Source organism: Dipteris shenzhenensis, chromosome 4 (genome assembly GCF_047967505.1).
Source record: "Dipteris shenzhenensis isolate YYH24624 ecotype China chromosome 4, Dip_SZ_1.0, whole genome shotgun sequence".
In the NCBI taxonomy this organism is placed as follows: Eukaryota; Viridiplantae; Streptophyta; class Polypodiopsida; order Gleicheniales; family Dipteridaceae; genus Dipteris; species Dipteris shenzhenensis.
The window spans coordinates 11,654,340-11,672,356 of NC_141599.1; the positions used below are offsets into that span (position 1 = coordinate 11,654,340).

Consider the following 18,017-nt stretch of genomic DNA (forward strand, 5'->3'; position numbering starts at 1 on the left):
AGATGTAAAAAGGCTATCCTGTATTCTTCTCGACTTTGATTGGCTGCACAACTATAAATAACTACAACATTACAAGAAACAGAAATGAAGAAACAACCAGGTGCTCTTCTGTTGAGCAGGTTCTCAAAAACACGGCCTAGCTGGATCAAGACAAGCCACCCCTGTTGTCCTCCCAAGCTCCTTAGTTTAGGATGATGCCATCATCACGGATGCAAACATTTGGCATGGCATATATCCCAAAATGAGCACCAAAAGGAATATGCATGAATCAGGGCTGGCATGTCTCTCGGATCCATTTGGCCCTGTTTGTTGTCAACTGGTACAAAAATTTACACAGAAAGTGTACTGGGGGAGGGCAAGTAGTCTATTTGAAGTAAGAAGATCGCATGTCTAAGGTGGCACATCTCATCACCAAGAAGGGCCAAGTGACATTCCACTCCCATGAAAGAATGCAGTGAACCAGGTGTGTCATGAGAGCATACAGTTCACTTTTCCGATAAAAAGCAGAGGCTGACAACTGCCTAATGATGTCAATAACCGTGCTTGTATGTTCTCTTCTCTAAATCGGACTGCAGTGCAGATATCAAAATAGAACCATCCTCATGAGAAAGTTAAATTCCTGTCCAGTCTTTCATCATAAGCATCACATACAGCCCCATATTTACTGATGCAAGGGCAACGAGAGGGCCTGCAGCTTGCCTTATCCTTCTTGATACAATACCAGTAGTAGATCTCAATGGTCGTGGCAATCCAACAATACCTTCAGATTTGCTCTGTTCAATCCATGCAGGGGCCATTGATGTATTAGCATCAGCAGCAGTCATCCGCTTGACTACAGGATGAGCCAATGCAGTTGTTCTGCAAACAAGGAGAATAACAAGACAAGCCACAATCAACAAAGTGAGCACACGGCGACTATTTGGGGCCCAAAATTGGCAAAGCAATGTTTTCAACTATGTGCTGATCTCAGAGTTCGACAACACTGAACAATATACCGTCTTTGTCTGTCAACATACGCTGAGTGTAGCAAAGGTTATACAACAGGCATCCAAGCTTCCACTACCATGTGGAAAGAATAATTCAAGAGATGAAATCTAACCTGGCAGCAGCTTCATCACCACCAAACTTGTTCTCAGCTTGTACTGCCGCTTTCCTGATCAGATGCATCGAACCTTCTGCATCCCAGACCATTTCATACTCATAATTGGAATCTTCTTTTTCTTTCATGCTGCCACGTTTTCTGCTTATCATATTTGATATGCTCCATGAAAGCTTGTGATACAAATGCTCCCAGTCTATACCTTGAGAGGGCCAGGTTAAGAGAATGACAATGGAAATCACAAATAATATTGCATACCTGCAAAAACAGTCGAGGAGCTCTACTTAGTTCTGTGGAACCATATATGGACAGCATATGAATTATATGCAGCCTCTCACATTGAAACTAGATCTTACCAAATATATATGAAAGTTTGGTAAGGAAGAAAGCACAATCGGGAGGACATAATGCCTTCTTCATTTTTAGAAGGCTGTTGCCTAACTGTCAGCAGCAAGAAAGATGGATAGAGATTGCCGTTCTGCCAACTAAAGCTTCCTACAGTATGCTACAACATATCATAAGACAAAAAACCGTAAGAATTAAGAAACAAGATTTACTTAAATATCAGGACAAAAGAAATTGCAAACAGGAAATACACTAAGATCACACCTCTAAAACGGATACTGCTGATGTCCGATGCTTCACAGTGCATTGATCATGGTCATGTCCTGAAAGGACTAAAACCTGGAGCAAAAAAAGTCTTGCAGTTGTTAGACATTTGAGAAAGAGAGAGAACAAGCTTAGAATGGAAGCTTAGAATGGAGCTCGAATGCACTAACCGGCTTCAGGAGATCTAACAGCCTTACTGTTGTCTCTTCTGAGAGATAGTTCTGGTACCTACATATGCCAATAAAATTAACAAGATAAGGCATTTCATTGGCAGCCTTACCATGAAAGCCAGCTCATCGTGAATAGAGGGGAGACTTGAACCAAAAAGAGACTTGAAGCTTACACTATTTTATGAAATCCTGAACTAGACCACGAAATCCTCTGTTTGCAAAGACCACCAGTAAAAATAGTCAAGTAGATGCCCCTAGTTAGTGCTACTATGTTGCAAAATTAAGCTAAATATACAAAGAAAACTTGAAATTCCAAAATAATGATATTGAAAAGGCAGAGTTACACAGTACATCTACGTCTTTGACCCATAACATGGCAGGGGAAAAAACGAAAGAAAGAATCTTCTAAATAACATCCAACTTTAATTTTCAAATGGTATCCTGATTGCCTCCTATTTACAAAACTCATTGTAGTTCATATTTCCTAGGATAACAAGTGTTTCACAGATTAAGAAGGTAAGTCCAAACAGAAAGGCTAACTTGCTACAAAGTTTACCAGAGAGGAGACCTCCGGGAATGAAAGAAAACCTGTACCTGATTGATCAGTCGTGAAGAACGAAGAATCCCACAAGGAGTGTCATCAGGCCTGTACAGTGGTATATGACTCAACAGCACTTTCGGATGAGTGCTATAGATTTCTATGACACATTCGTACAGTGTTATACACGAAAAGACATACAGAAAGGAAAACAGAATGATGTGGCTTATTTTTAGAATACCCGAGGAAAGATTTTGAATAAAACCCCAGGCGCTGTTGGTCCTCACATGTGTATTATCACCTGTGTAAGAGAAGAAACATGTGTTGAACCTATCAAAAATACAGGAGAGACTTTATGCTTAGGGAGTACTGATTTTAAAAAATGAGAAAGCCCAATCAGCATGGAGATAGGTGCAATTAAACAAGGACATAATGTCTACGGGGATAGAATGATGGAATTTCTGTTTAAAATTCCAAGGATGAGGACATTGCTTCACATTTCAAATCAACAAAGGATAGGTTACTAGACACGAATTTTTTATGTTAGCCGTCAAGAGCCTCCAACTGGCAGGGAAATGAAAGCTGTATCATCAACTGTTATCGTTCCATTTTCCTTGCAGAAATGTAGGTCAGTAGTATGGGAATCCCATCACACAACACGGCACCATGTGAGTTTAGGACTATGTAGTCTATTGTCAGAAAAGGCAGCATAATCCGTCATGTGTCAATCAGGATGCGCCAGGTGCGGGGGTGGGTCCCAACCCCCATGCCCCATAACGACGCAGTGCCTCCCCCTCATCGACAAAGAGCCAGCTGGGATGAGGGGAGGGTTTCTTCCTTCTTTATATCCAAGGTCCACCAATGTTCACAACTGCCTATTGGATTAGTCCCCAGGGTTCTTTACCATGTGTCAATTGCACATGCCAAGGGCCTTCAAGCCTTTCAATTTCCATTAACCACATACATTTTTCTAGGTGCCACGAGGGGGGTTAGGACCAACCACAAGGGCCCCCAAGGTCCCATATTCCAACAACCACCCCCCCCATTGTCCAAGCACCATGAGTTGACAACTAGACCAAGAACGCACCAACCAACGCTGAACATCCACTAAGGAACAGATCAGCCAATCAACACTGACCGTAATCATGTTTCACCAGAGCCATGGCCACCCAGTCAATCATGTACCACACAGGAAAGGTCACACAGTCAACAACATGTGATCATTAATCAGAGTCAGGTCGCCGCCAAATCCACATAATACTCAGCACTGCCGTCAAAGCCTAGACAGGCACTGTAGAAGTATACACAGGCTGCCACTTCCCGCGATTGTGCAGTTGCCTTGCCCTGTCCACAGAGTAGCCAGTTGCTGCCACCTCGGCATACAAACTGCAGTCACGCGCATGGGTCGTCACTTCCCAAGTGCATGCGCAGTTACTCTCTCAACCAGGTCCAACATCAGCCGCCACGAACAAACAGTTAATTGCAGAGTCCTTCACACAGTGCGCTGCCAAAGATCCATGTGAACAAATCTGTCTGCAGGCCCAAAAACCTGGCTCTGACACCATGCCAGAAAAAGCAGCATAATCCACCATGTGTCAATTAATGCTCTGGGTGTGAGGGTTCCAATCCTGCCCCATAGCCATGCAATGCCTTCCCCTCATCCACAAAGAGCTGGCTGGGATGAAGGGGAGGGGTTCTTCCCTTCTTTATATCCAAGGTCCACCAATGTTCACAACTGCCTATGGGATTAGTCCCCAAGGTTCTTTGCCACATGTTGATTGTGTGCGCCCAGGGCCTTCAAGCCTTTCGATTCCCATTAACCATATACATTTTGCTAGGTGCCACGAGGGGGGGTAGGACCACACACAAGGGCTCATAAAGCCCCATATTCCAACATCTATGTTATACAATAGAGAGATGATATCATGGACAGTTTGCCCACGGGGTTCCTAGACATGAGTCAAATCATTGATCACCCAACACAATGGTGTGTTGCCTTCTCTATATCAAAGATAACCGAGCATAGTTACGAGCCTGCAACCAAAAAAGGACCCCACCGATAGGCAATGACAGATATCCTCTTCACGCGTGAACCCACACAAAGTGGACGTCGCACTGCATGGGAGGCTGAGCCCATACGCTAGTTATGCCAAACGTGGAGAAGGCTGATCATAGGACCCCCAACCTCACTCACCTTACGAAGCAATCTCAATGCAACATCATAGACCACCCATGGGTTCATTGTACTAAGCAAGGCAACAAGGCCAACAATAGTAGATTTGCGACCTGCTGAGATTCCCATTGGGACCCCAAGCCGAAGATCACTTATAACTACTAATTAACATGATATCTCAAATTTTTACACATGTCAATGTGTCTGTTTTCGAAATTAGTCAGACTCCATTCAATCCTTAGGGGTGTGCTAGACATCTGGTGTCCTGGTCTTCCTAGTATATACTCAAATCAGTGTCATCTATCGATGTACAAGAACCTAGAACGGTCCCTAGATGGCTGTTGCAAACTCTCTAAGACAGCAGACTTTCAGCCCTTCTCTCCAATAGGACAAGGGATGGCTCAAGAGGGTCAGGGGAAACAATCTTTCTTGACTCAGCTTGGATGCGCTCATTGCATGATACAAATGAACCAGGCAATTTTCAGGATGCTCAAGACAATGACCATTGGTGAAGGCCCAGTTAAAAGGATTCTATCATGAAGAACAATACACGGAAACTGGTGGACTTGCCCATAGGGAAGAAAATTATTGAGACAAATTGGGTGTACGAGATCAAAAGAAGATCTAACAATACCATGACAGGTACAAGGCAAGGTTGGTTGCCAAGGTCTATTCTCAGCTGAAGGGGACAGATTATGATGAAACTTTTGCCCCCATGTCCAAGATGACCACCATCAAGGAGTGTTGTTTTGTTGGCTGCTTATTTTGGTTGGAAAGTTTATCAATTGGATACTAAAATAACCTTTCTCAATGGGGACTTGCAGGACGAAGCGTATGTGAGTCAGCATGTTGGTTTCCAGATGCCTGATCAGGAACATAAAGTATGTAGACTCCATAAGGAACTTTATGGGCTGAAACACGGCCCACTGACTTGGTATGAGGAAACTCATACATTTTTTACCAATCAGGGTCTACAGATAGTCCAACTAAGAGTACCCTTTATGTCAAGGGCAAAAAGGAATTGTTGATGCCATCCTATATGTGGATGATACGCTGCTCACAGGCACAAATGAAGAGAAAATTGCAGAATTCAAGAACTGATTTTGACATGTCTAATCTGGGGCTTGGGGCTTTTACACTATTGGGCATTGAATTTATGCAAATAGATGAAGGCGTTATGCTCAAACAGTCAAAAAACATTCAAGGACTGTTACAAAGGTTCAATTTTCAGGACTGCAAGCCAATTTCAACTCCCATGGAGCTAAGGTTGAGGCTCTCCATGCAGGATGCAAGTGAGCCTTTTGATGTTGTTGTATCCAGCCAGGCTGCAGGATGCCTTATTTATCTCTGCAATACCCGTCCGGATATTTAGTTCAGTGTATCCCAGTTGAGCAGGTATATGCATGTCCCAAAGAGACAGCATTGGTGTGCTGTGAAGCATGTTTTCAAATATTTGCAGGGTACTCATTCTCTTGGCCTGATCTAGACTAGCTCCAAGACCTGCCCTAATGCAGAAAATGCAGGCGGCTGATCAAAAACGGGCTGGGAACTGAGGTTCTTTGCGATGAAATCCAAAATCCTCACGATAGAAGTTGTCTTTGATGGATGCTTGGGCAAGCATGGGACGTGCAGGGGAGCAAGGGGAACCTGGTCTATACCAAATATGAGAAGTGGAGATGGACGTGGAGAAATTCCGAATTGAAGTTGCAAGAATAAGCATACAAAGGGGCTGTCAACTTGACAAAACCCTAGGTAAACCCTAGTGTAAGTTAAACTCACTCAACCACTAGATGTGGTAGGGGAAATAACCTCAGAAGGAAAAATTGCCCATAACCCTCCTACTACTTAATACATTGGCCATTGCCTTCAGCATTACAATATTTCCCACAAAGAGTAAGCCTCCTTAAACCTATATGTTAGTTAGTAATATAACATCTTCTAAGGATCTGCATGAATCCATGGCATTAACAAGACAAGGGAATGATTTTCATGCTTAGGTGTGCTTTATGCATTCATCTCAACTTTCAATGTTACCCTTACTTTCTACCTATCATGGACATAGCAATACAACTTGGATAGCCATGTAAGATTAGCTTGATTCACGATGCTGTTTCTGTCAAAATCATCATAACATTCTCTATGCTAAATTTGCATGTCCCTTACATGCTATTGAAACTTTCAAAAAGCCTCTGATATCTAAGATGGCAAGCTCCATCCATGTAAGACCTACCCATTAGTATTTTCATTTACCACCACTTTTACAAGTAGAAAATGTATCTAAACGTCATCAATGCAGAAACCCTGAATTTTGAGACATAATATACTAAGTGAGGAGATGTCATTGGCAGATCACTGTGCATAACTCATAACCAAAGACTGTGGAACAGAAGTAGAGGCTTTGCTTGATTTGACGAACCGAGGTGGTAGGAAACCATTACCATCAAGTGCTTGGGCATCCACAAAGACAAAATTAACAGCACCGATTTTGTGTGCACGCTCTATCTCCCCAAATGCCCTTTTATGGCGTTCAACAATCTGCCACCCAGTAGAATTATTTCCTTTGTTTCAATCATAAATACAAACAAAAAAGCACCACATGCATGCTTTAAAACAGGCATTGTACTCCCATAAAAGCACATCTCAGTCAATTGATTAAATACCTCTGGCCTTTCAGATTGAAGCCCTGCATAACCCAAGTCATGATTCCCAGAAAGAAAATGAAAAGGAATCCTTGAGAGCCTGGCTTTTGCACCCCTTTGCGACTGATCAAAGATATGTTGAAATCTAGACAGAGAATCATTATATCTGTCAAAGCCATCATAGAGTCATTTTCTCTGTAGTAGAAGGAACACAATGCATTTACAAAACAAAAAGCAAGGCATGGATTTAAACATTGGAAGGGGAACAAAGAGTTTAACCCGCAACATCCATTGTTATGAAAAATGGTTGGGAACTACCAACTACTTCCCAAGCTTGCTCGTCTGACTAACTGAAGTAAATGCTTAAATGTGAGATAATTGTAACAACCAGGGATGAAAGAGTGGAACCAAAGACAGCTAATCACATACGACACCCCATTGGGTTGTGATAATGAAACATCCCTTCAGATTCTTTTAACTTCTCCAGTTTTAACAATTAAAATAGAATAACAGTGCATGCATAATAAATTCAATTGCATTCTCAGAGGTGGAAGATTGTACTGCCAAGCTTACTGAACATGAGAATAATCCATAAATTGAGAATAGTACACCCCTTCCGACAAGTTGCATAAAATAATCATCAAAATAGCTTTGTTACATGCCCTGCTCCAACATGGCACACAGATGACTCCAAGCTGGCTTCATTGTAAGTGTACTACGCAGGCTGAGGAGCTTCTCTCATGAGACTGAAACACTATCTGAAGACACACTTCCTGTGCTCAAATCCTCATTCTTATCTGGTGAGGGATCTCAACATAGTTGGCTAGACACTGCCCAAGAACTGCTCCAATGTGGGATATATGGCTACGACTAAACTGCCCCAACAGTCTACTCAGGTCATGGCCTTCCCAAGGCCACAGGCTGCTGCATGCTGGGCTTGTCAAAATTGCTGAAGTAAGAACCTGTGCACTGTGGATAATGATAATAACTCTCTCCAATACACAACAGCAAATCTGAACCCACACACTGTAAATGAAACAGAGAAATAGAGCAGCAAAGGTACTTCCAAAATATGCTCAGTTTAGGTCTCCAAAGACTGGCTGAACTGCTTCAGGGTGAAGCCACAAGCATCGAGCAAAAAGCTGGGCAAAATACAGTCAAGGAAGACTGAACAAGACTGAGGTATAGACGCGAAGAGAAGGCACTCTATTCTTCTCCTGCATGCCTTTAGAAAAGGGCTTCAATGGAATGCAAGCAGGTCTGCCGACCTGTTTTCTGACCCTGTTTTTGCTGCTCCAGGCCTATAAATAGGACCATCTATACAACCTGCAAGCAAGCTAGCCAATAATTCTCTCAGTGTTTTGATGAGAATACCAAGACCGCAGGTAAGGTCTCCAGCAGACAGGCGCCTCAAACAGGAGCTTATATAGGCTACAGGACAGATCGGCTGAGCAGAGAGGTGACAGACTTGGTCGGCCCAGTACATACTGTCATCTTGTCTGCAGGGTCGGCCAGATTGGGAGCATCCACCCCTATATGGAGGCCCCATTGTTCAGCTTCTCCAGGCCCTTGTACTTGACACAGTACCTGCTGTACCTGGCAACCAGTCTTGCTGTCCTGTCGACCTGTAACTGCTGTCCTTCTGACCTACCTGATGTACTGTCCTGCTACTGGTACATTTCCTACCCGTACTAGGGCTTGCACTAGCCACCATACATGCCCATCTCCAGGGCCTCTGCCAGCCCTTGATGCTGCAAAAGGAGGTCCTTGAGGGTGCCCTTAAAACTAATCCAACAAGATCTGTGTTCTACCCATGTGGCAGCCAACCTGCTGCCCACATGGCAGCTCCCTTTTTCCCATCCTAGGATGTACATCATACTTCCCCATGTCCTCATCATGTGGGGGCTCACAAGTGGGGAGGTGACCCTAGTACTCCAACATATAATACATTCTCTTATCAGAAAATAGCGTTTCTTCTTGAGTTATTTCCTCCAGCAATTCATCTGAAAAGGCCATGCATGCTATAGTAACACGTTGCTCTTGCTGCACTGGACTGTTGTCCATTGCCTCTAATACATCTGCATATTGCTTCTTTGGCATGATACCTTGCTAGTTGCCTTCTGGCTTTGATCTGCAATCTCTTGCAATAGGATCTCCTTTTGGACAGTTATAGTATACCATCTTTGACTTGTACTGATCATTATGATTGTTGTGCTGTCGGTACTGTTGATTAGGTTTACTTTTGTTACCTTTATACTGATGGCCATGTCCCTTAGGATTTGACTCTTGATTGTGTAAACTATGAAAAAGCTTATCCTTGCTTTTGAACTTTGTCTTAGACATTAAGTCTCTGGGTACATTGCTTCCATCGGGCCCATTTCTTCTGGGTTCTTCTTGGACCAGAAGTGCAGTAACTGCTTTTGACGTAATTTGTTTTCTCCACCAATAACTGCAACCTTGATATCCTCATATAAAGGAGGTTAAATTATAAGAATGTGCTCTTCAAACCTGCATCTTCCAGTGGTGAGCCAATCTGCATGATTGTATCTTTGAGAATACAGATCTGTGTCAAGTGTTCTAAAACAGGTTCACCTTCTTCCATTCTCATGTCGGGACTTCAGGTTCAATATGTTCTCTGTATGGCAAGCAGTACAAGAAACTATTTCCTACCAAAGGAGGAACCAGGTAAACATGGTGCATTATATTTTATATTAAGTTCATAAGGATATTGCAAGATGGATGCTAGACACACCACCATAGGAAGGAAACAACTATTTTGTTACTTGCATTGATGATTACACCAGAAAAGTCCATGCACAAGAAATCTAAGACTTCTGAAATATTCAAGGCCTTGAAGACAATCGTTGAAGCTCAATTACTAAGAAAGAGCATTTCAGAAGTTACAATTGTAGAAAGTACTTGTCACAAGAGTTTGTTGAACTCTGCAAAAGCAATGGCATCCATATTATAGTTAACCGCTCACCCACCTGTGCACTCAAAGGTATGACAAAGAGGAAGTATGGAAGGGAGTCGAGCCAACAGTGAGACATCTCGAACGTTTGGTTCAATAACATATGTTCATTGTAACAACCTCGCCAGGTCTGGTCAACCCTAGACCCTGGTGGGGTATCCACGCCAGCTCCATAACCAGAAACCCTAATCAGAACACAGCCCAAGCTTGCAAGCAACCCATCCAGGTCAAGGCATCCACCCTAGACTCAAACCATAAGGGTTGGCGCTAGCAGCTCACCTCCCAGCCGTAGGCTCATCCGAGCCAACCCCAAGCTAGAGGTCTGAACCACCTGGAGAGAGCCAGCCAGCCTCAAGGTCCAGCCTTGAGTCCCATACCACTTTCCCCTAGCTGCTGCTCTCTGGCCAGCAGGTCCTGGTCACTGAGGAACTCATCCTCAGGACCCCCACAAGTAAGCCCCTAGCCTATACTTATAGGCTAGGTAGCCTGGCTAGGTAGCCTGTACTTACAGGCTAGGTATCCTGCTTTATTGGCTTTAGCCATATTCTTAGCTATAGCCTACTTTCAAGCAAGCATCCCTTGCTTTATGCTCAAACCTCAGCCTAATTTGGCTTACCCTGACTTGGCTAGCACTCCACTGCCAAATATAGCAGGCTAGCTCACTCCTAGTGACCCAAACCTCTCCATCGCTAGCTTAGGTCTATCTCTAGGTTAGTCCCGGATTAGACCCTATCTCTAGGTTAGTCCTAACATCGGATTAGACCTATGCTGACCCCAGATCTAATCCTAGATCCTGCCAACCTAGCCTAGCATTTACCGAACCCTATACATGCGTTACGTCTAGTCATGGATGTAACATTCTCCTTCCCTTAAAATAAGACTTATATTAGTATAAGTCAAGGTAGGAAAACAAACTCAAGCTGCCACTAATTTATAGCCCTCAACTTTCAATCTGAACGTTGTCAGAGACCCACTTGCTCGTCAGTAAGTCTGTGGTCATCGGTGTTACGTCAGCCATGATCCTAGAACCGTGTGGTGTGATTATGGTCAGGTGGGAAACTAGAGGGCTCGACGATGCTTGCATACTATGAGGCCTAAAGGGTTTGGGTCTAGGGTTATGCCTAGGCCTAGACATTAATGAAGAGGTGCCAATGGGCTCTATGAGAGGGCTAGAATGGTAAGGTCCCTTATGGGACACATGGCACCAAGGCATGAGACCACTTGGCAAGCATTGGGTTCAGGGGGGTTTCTAGAGAGAGCCTCATCAAGCAAGAAGGCGGGGAGGTCTTGCGGTAGAGAGAGGACTCTAGAAGCCATGGCTCGGTGGTGAACAGAGAAGAGAGCCCGGTTTAGAAACCATAACAATGGTATCAGAGCGTGGAAGTTCCGTGGGAACTACGAGAGATTAGTTAGCAAATCAATAGCTTTTGTAGAACGGATTGATGAGTGCGGGCTGTCGGGAGGCACGAACTTTGCCAACGTCTGTGCTGTTTGTATATTCCGAAGCTTTGATAGTGCTGACTTCCATGCTGGTGTGAGAATTTAGCACCCACAGAGGCTCGCTTGCTTCTGTCTGATAGTGGCGCAGCAGAAGCGTGGGGAACTTTTTGACAGGGCGAACTTGACGAACGAGCTGTCCAGCAGCTTCAAGGATCGGCACTTAATGTCTGCAACCCTTTCAAAGAAGAGTGCAAGGATAAACACCGCTGCGAGAGGTCCATTCGGAGAACAACAGCCGAACATTGTGATCACTAGCTTGAAGTTCGGACATGCGATCTTCCTTGCTGAGTTCTTGGCAAATCTGCAAGCGTGAAGTAGATTCCGCGGCAAGGTGAGACAACAATCTGTGAGAAGAGTAGCAACGCAAGATGAATGGCCAGTAGATTTTTAATCTCCAACTCTCAAAGGCTTGATAGAGGCTTGAGAGGCTTCCGACTCCCAAGGTGATTGGCGATATCTCTACAGATGTGCGCATCGATCTATATACACAGAGATGCAAAGGAGGCTGGAGCCACGTCATCCCAAGTTTAAAAACCTTTGGGAAAAAAGCCACATCATCACATACATTTCTACCCCTCTGAAATTCTAAGTCCAAAAGCCTTTTCTCTTTTCTTTTCCCCTGCTTACCTCTTTCTCTCCAAGGCACTCCAAATCATTTTAGCCCCTCCAAATTCAAAGACGAGGATTGAAGATCAAGTCAAGAAGTTCAAGAGCAGGATTGAAGAATTATAACTTGCGTGGACAAATCCAAGGCCATCGAACAAATCCCAAGGAAGTAGCAATCATATTTTTCTCTCGATAAAGCTTTTGCTTTATAATTTTTGGAAAAATACGCATTTTTCAAAATGACAACTCTAGAAAGGGATGAAATGGTTAGGGAGAGCGAGGAAAGGGCTAGAAAAGGAAAAGCTATAGCTGGAGAGGAAATACATGAGGAAGTACAAAATGAAACTCAGGAGGATAACGTGGAGATGGAAGACATAGATTACGGTGATTATGGAATTCCGTATACGGTATTCTCTAAACTTGAAACTCAAACACAAAATATGGAAATAAAGTTAGGAACTATAGTACTTTGAAAATCCTAGCTGAAGCCATAACCAAGTTAGCCGATTATCAATCGGTAACTCCTATGGAAAAATCGCCAACTCCTCCTAATCAAGTTGAGAGAGCATGGGAGGCTTGGGACAATTGCACTATGGGTAAAAACACTCTAGTCCAGTATATAGCGAACTATAGGGAGGCAGTTCTTAAGCTGAAAGTAATTGATGAATTCCAGAAGATAAGGGGTTTCGTGAGATGTCTCAAAGACACTTATAAGGTTGAGGTGAAAAGAAATTCTCCCAATACCTTTGAGGAAGCAATTAAGTATGCCCAAATATACGACGATACGACGTGGAAATCCAAAGTTGGAACTCAGTGCAAACAAGCTCCGATGGTTGGTTCGAAACTTCCTCTGGGCAGAATTGGACGGCACGCGGAATACTAGAGCCCGGGTCGCTTGGCAGACGGTGATCGTGTCGCAGGCATTGGGAGGCTTGGGTATCATAGATCCGGAGATGCAAAGCAGAGCCCTTCTGGGCAAGTTGGTTGTTCGCGGCCTCACCCCAGGTGCAGAGCCTTGGAAGCTCCTCTTACAGAGAGGGCTTCTCAGGAACATCCCATGCACCGGAGGACAATGGCAGCCTTCACACAGGTGGATCTTCTCAGAGGCCCCCCTTACAAGGAAGGCTTCCCCCTTGATAAGGAACCTTCACAAGGTCTAGCAAAGACTAGCAGGGGGTCTCATTCGTGCTCCGCCCAGATGCAGAGAGGAGTTTGAGCGTCAGCCCCTTATGTGGCACCCAGAGATCCGAGATGATCAGGAGGGGTGTATGCTCAGACAACAGATGCACATTGGTTGGGCACAGTGGGATAGTGGTCCAACCGGGTCTTTTGGCTGATGAAGGAGATTACCCATGGAGACAGAGGCGAGGCTTGGCGCTATAGCGCATCTGCGAGGGGCATGGCAGCGGATGAGAGAGATTGACCTAGCCATCCCTGATTCCTGGTAGGAGGGACTTCGCGTTTGGACGAACACCATCTGGTTGGGGCAGTTTTCTCGGACTGGTGTCCGTTTGAGGATGATGATGCAACGAGGCAACACGCACCTCGGCTTCTTCCGTGTAGGACCTGAAGGCCTACTTCATCCGCTCACTGAGAGAGACCCTGAGATGGATGGGAGTCTTAATGGGATTCACTGGCAGATAATCAGAGTGGTGGGACATTTGGGAAAGGAGTGGCACATTGACCCTCCCAGTATCTCAGAGCAAGATGTCCCAAGATGGCGCCTCCGGTGGTGGAGGGTAGACCCTTGAGGGAGGCCCAATGGGATCCGGAAGAGTGGTTTTGGCCCTCCACGGACGGCCTTGCCGAGCAGATGGACAAGATGCCCTTCTTTTCCTACACCACACGGATTGGCAAGAGGCTTCAAATGGACTCTTCGAGGTGGACCCTCTCGAGGGAGCGACATTGGGTGACCCAGAGAGTGCCCCAGGATGTCCGTTACAAGTTTTGGACGCGATTATGGTCCAGTTTGCGGCCGAGGAAGATATCCTACTTCTTCTGGCTGGCCGCCCACGGAGGCTTGCCCATTTTGGAGCAGATGCGAGTGGAGGGGGGTTTGATCAGTGCAGTGGGATCTCAGACACACCCCGTCTGGAGATTTCCGTTTGCCTCCACGGGGTTGGATAAGTGGTCCCCGGAGGTGTTCGATGCTATTTTGGGTAACCAGATTACACTCATGATGGACAAGTAAATGGGACCATGGACTAGATCTTTGGTACGCCCATGGCGCAAAGGTGAACTTTCAGTTGAGCTTCACGCGTGAGGAGTTGGTGTGTGGTTTGGCGATATATCAGATTGCCGCTGGAGGCAAAGGTGGAGCATGCACACTTCTGGCCCCTCCAAAAGTGCGCGGAGCTGTTTGGGGTGGAAGCCTCCTTCATGATGAAGTGCGTACGGAAGATCGGTATTGAGCCGGTATCCACCCTAGTACGGCGATGCACAGACACTCACTACTCACTCTCTAAACCCCCGTCAAAATCACACAAGACAGTCTTTTTAGGATAGGCACCCACTCACAAGAGAGCCTTGTTCCCGACTCCCCCTTCCTCATGAGCTGTATACGGGCTCCACGACCATATTCATAGCCAGCCGCAGTACTTGATACAGTGGTAGGGCGGGCAGTGGACATCCTTATGATTCAGGAGCACATGTTTTCAGCCGCAGACATCAGACGACGCCGTCCAGAGGTGTGGTCCCACGCAGTAGGACGGAGCGGAGGAGTCTGTATCTCAGTCTCACAGACTTTGGCTTCAGAGGTCTACGATCAAGGCAAGCTCATTCCAGGACGGGCAGTTTGGATAGGAGTTCGGACGAGTGAGTCCAGGATTGGGATCCTGAATGTGTATGCCCCAGCGTGTAGACAGCACCGCCCGACCTTTTGGAGGAGGCTGTCAGAGTATATTCCGAACGTTGACTCCTGGATTGTTGGAGGTAACTTCAACAACCTGGAGTTTGAGGAAGACAAGCAGGGTGGCGCCTCGTTCTCTGCGATGCCAGCAGTAGAGTGTAGCACCTGGGAGCAGTTCATTTTCATGATCAGTGGTAGAGACCCGTGGAGGGAGCCAAAGTTCAGCAAGACTCCTAGCAGCCTTCTCTTCTCCTTTGGACAAAGGAGACACGATGGATTGCTAGAGAGATTAGACCGCTTCTATGTTGGGGACTGGGCACTACACAGAGGAGGCCGATTTACCGAGATTCTGGCAAGTACCACGATGTCAGACCACTCTCCAGTGGTACTTCACTTGGATCATCCCCGTCGAGGTCTCCCTCAAAAGGGGGTCCGCATTCCAGAGGACCTCTTGCAGGACAAGGAGATCGAACAGGTCATGGCAGGGATTTGGGAGCAGTCAAAGATTGCACCGTGTGAGGGTTGGGCTGCATGGGTGGCCGATGCGATTCAGAGGAGCAGTGAGGAGCTGCAGGTTCACGCCCTTAGGCGGAGGAGGACCCTTCAGGAGCGTGAGCGGGCTTTGAGGAGAGACCTCGCCTCCATTGAGAGGCTCAGGGAGCAGGACCTAACTTCTCAGTGGCTTAGTGAAAAATTTAAGAGCGCTCGTCTTGAGCTTCAGGACACAGAGCTGCAGCGGGCTGAGTTCTCCTATCACTCATCCCGGGCCCATTGGGTGCAGCAAGGGGACAAGATGACAAAGCAGTTCTTTCAGACCACTGGGCCCCGATCGACAGGCACACAGCTACATCGTCTCCGAGACTCGCAAGGTATCATGCACATTGACCCGCAGGAGATTCTTGAGATGACCACCGGATTTTACAGCCAGCTCTTTCAGACGGAGAGGATGACCCCAGCTAGTCTTGTGGCACGAGAGCTAGTTTGGGATCACGTTCCGACAGTAGTCTCGCAGGACTTATGCAGCAGACTTGAGGAACCTTTCACAGATGAAAAGCTCTGGGAAGCCCTCAAGGCTCTCCCGACCCAGAAGTGCCCGGGTGAGGATGGCTTGACTCTGGCCTTCTTTCGAAACTTCTAGGAGATTATCTCCATCCCTTTTTGGTTAGCTTGCCAGGAGATTTTTGACACAGGCCTTCTCCCTCAGTCCATGAGCAGAGGGTGGATTTGTTTGATCCCGAAAGAGGGAGATAGGTCAGATATCCGACAGTGGAGGCCGATCACTCTACTTGATACCGCATACAAGATCCTCGCCAAGGTCTTGAGTTTGCGGTTACGGCCCCATCTTACCGACATCATCCATGACACACAGACTGGGTTTGTCCAGGAGCACAGCATTCTGGACAACATCTTCACGTTCTGGGAGGCAGTGGATTGGTCCAGGGAGGAGTCACAGCCGCTGGCCGTCCTTCTCTTGGACTTCGAGAAGGCCTACGACAGGGTGGAGTGGTCTTTCCTGGAGGGCACTATGAGGAGATTGGGTTTCTCACACAAATGGGTCAAAGGAGTTTCAGCGCTATATGTAGGAAGCTCTAGTCAGATGCTTATCACAGGACACACAGGCGAGGCCTTTCCTCTCTCTCGCTCGGTCCGCCAGGGCTGCCCACTAGCTCCCTTCCTCTTCTTGTTTGTGGCGGAGACTCTAGGCTACTATCTGAGATCACAGGTGGCGGGTCTCACAGGGTTGAGACTCCCAATTAGACAGGAGGAGGAGCTCCTTGACTTGGAGTTTGCAGATGACACAGCCTTGTATGTTGAGGGCACCACAGAGAGTCTAGAGAGAGTCAGAGGCGCCCTGGCTATCTACTGTGAGGCCTCGGGGGCTCGGATCAACTGGACAAAATCCATAAGCTTCTTCACGAGCTTTGAGGAGACACAGGAGATCCGAGAGTGGGGGAGTGACTTTGGCTTCAGATGGATACCGCGGGGCCAGACAACGAGATACCTCGGATGCCAGGTGGGTATTGACATCACAACAGAGCAGCAGATTGCCCCAGTCCTTGAGAGTGTTCGGCACAAGCTTCTATATTGGAGCTCGGCCAAACTCTCCCTAACAGGTCGCGCCTTAGTGGCAAACCAGGTCCTTGCCACGGCCTGGTATATTGCCTCCTGCTAGTGCTTTCACAGAGGATGCATTAGGCAGCTCTGACGGTTGGTACAAAACTTCCTATGGGCAGGTTCAAACGGCACGAGGAACACTAGGGCCCGAATAGGTTGGCAAACAGTGATCATGCCGCAGGCACTGGGCGGCTTGGATATCATTGATCCGGAGATGCAGAGCAGGGCCCTTCTACGCAAGCTGGTGGTTCATGGCCTCACCCCAGGTTCAGAGCCTTGGAAGCTCCTCTTACATCGAGAGCTTCTGAGGAACACTCCATGCACTGGGGGACAGTGGTAGCCTTCACATAGATGGATCTTCTCAGAGGCCCCCCTTATGGAGAAGGGCTCCCCCCTGATAAGGAGTCTTCACAGGGTTTGGCAAAGACTGGCAGGGGGTCTCATCTGTGCTCCACCCAGATGCAGAGAGGAGTTTGAGCACCAGCCCCTTATATGGCACCCAGAGGTCAGAGATCAAGAGGGACGTATGCTCAGACAGCGGACTCACATTGGTTGGGCACAGTGGGATAGTGGTTCAGCAGGGCCTTTTGGTCGTTGGAGCAAACTACCTATGGAGACAGAGGCGAGGCTTAACGCCCTAGCACATCTACGAGAGGCAGGGCAGCTGATGGGCGAGACTGACTTAGCCATTCCTGAGTCCTAGTGGGAAGGACTTCACGTTTGGAGAGACAACAGATGGTTGGGGTAGT

At 46.6% G+C, this 18,017-nt stretch overlaps 1 protein-coding gene across 2 annotated transcripts in view; it reads right to left on the reverse strand.

Moving 5' to 3' along the window:
* Nucleotides 1-408: 408 nt before the first annotated feature.
* LOC147902461 (Calcineurin-like metallo-phosphoesterase superfamily protein) overlaps nt 409-18,017 on the reverse strand; it is a 73,005-nt gene continuing 55,396 nt past the window's right edge. Inside the window, exons 4-14 of one of the 2 annotated variants that reach the window (XM_087373513.1) lie at nt 7,250-7,394; nt 7,028-7,124; nt 2,658-2,717; nt 2,473-2,576; nt 2,052-2,089; nt 1,879-1,936; nt 1,709-1,783; nt 1,456-1,604; nt 1,302-1,357; nt 1,100-1,175; nt 409-858 (exon numbers count right to left, since the gene is read on the reverse strand). In XM_087373513.1, the coding sequence (XP_087229639.1) occupies nt 612-858; nt 1,100-1,175; nt 1,302-1,357; nt 1,456-1,604; nt 1,709-1,783; nt 1,879-1,936; nt 2,052-2,089; nt 2,473-2,576; nt 2,658-2,717; nt 7,028-7,124; nt 7,250-7,394 (1,105 nt within the window). In that variant the 3' untranslated portion in view covers nt 409-611. Of the gene's footprint in view, nt 859-1,099; nt 1,358-1,455; nt 1,605-1,708; nt 1,784-1,878; nt 1,937-2,051; nt 2,090-2,472; nt 2,577-2,657; nt 2,718-7,027; nt 7,125-7,249; nt 7,395-18,017 lie in introns of both variants that reach the window. The other variant, XM_087373512.1, reaches the window with a different exon arrangement.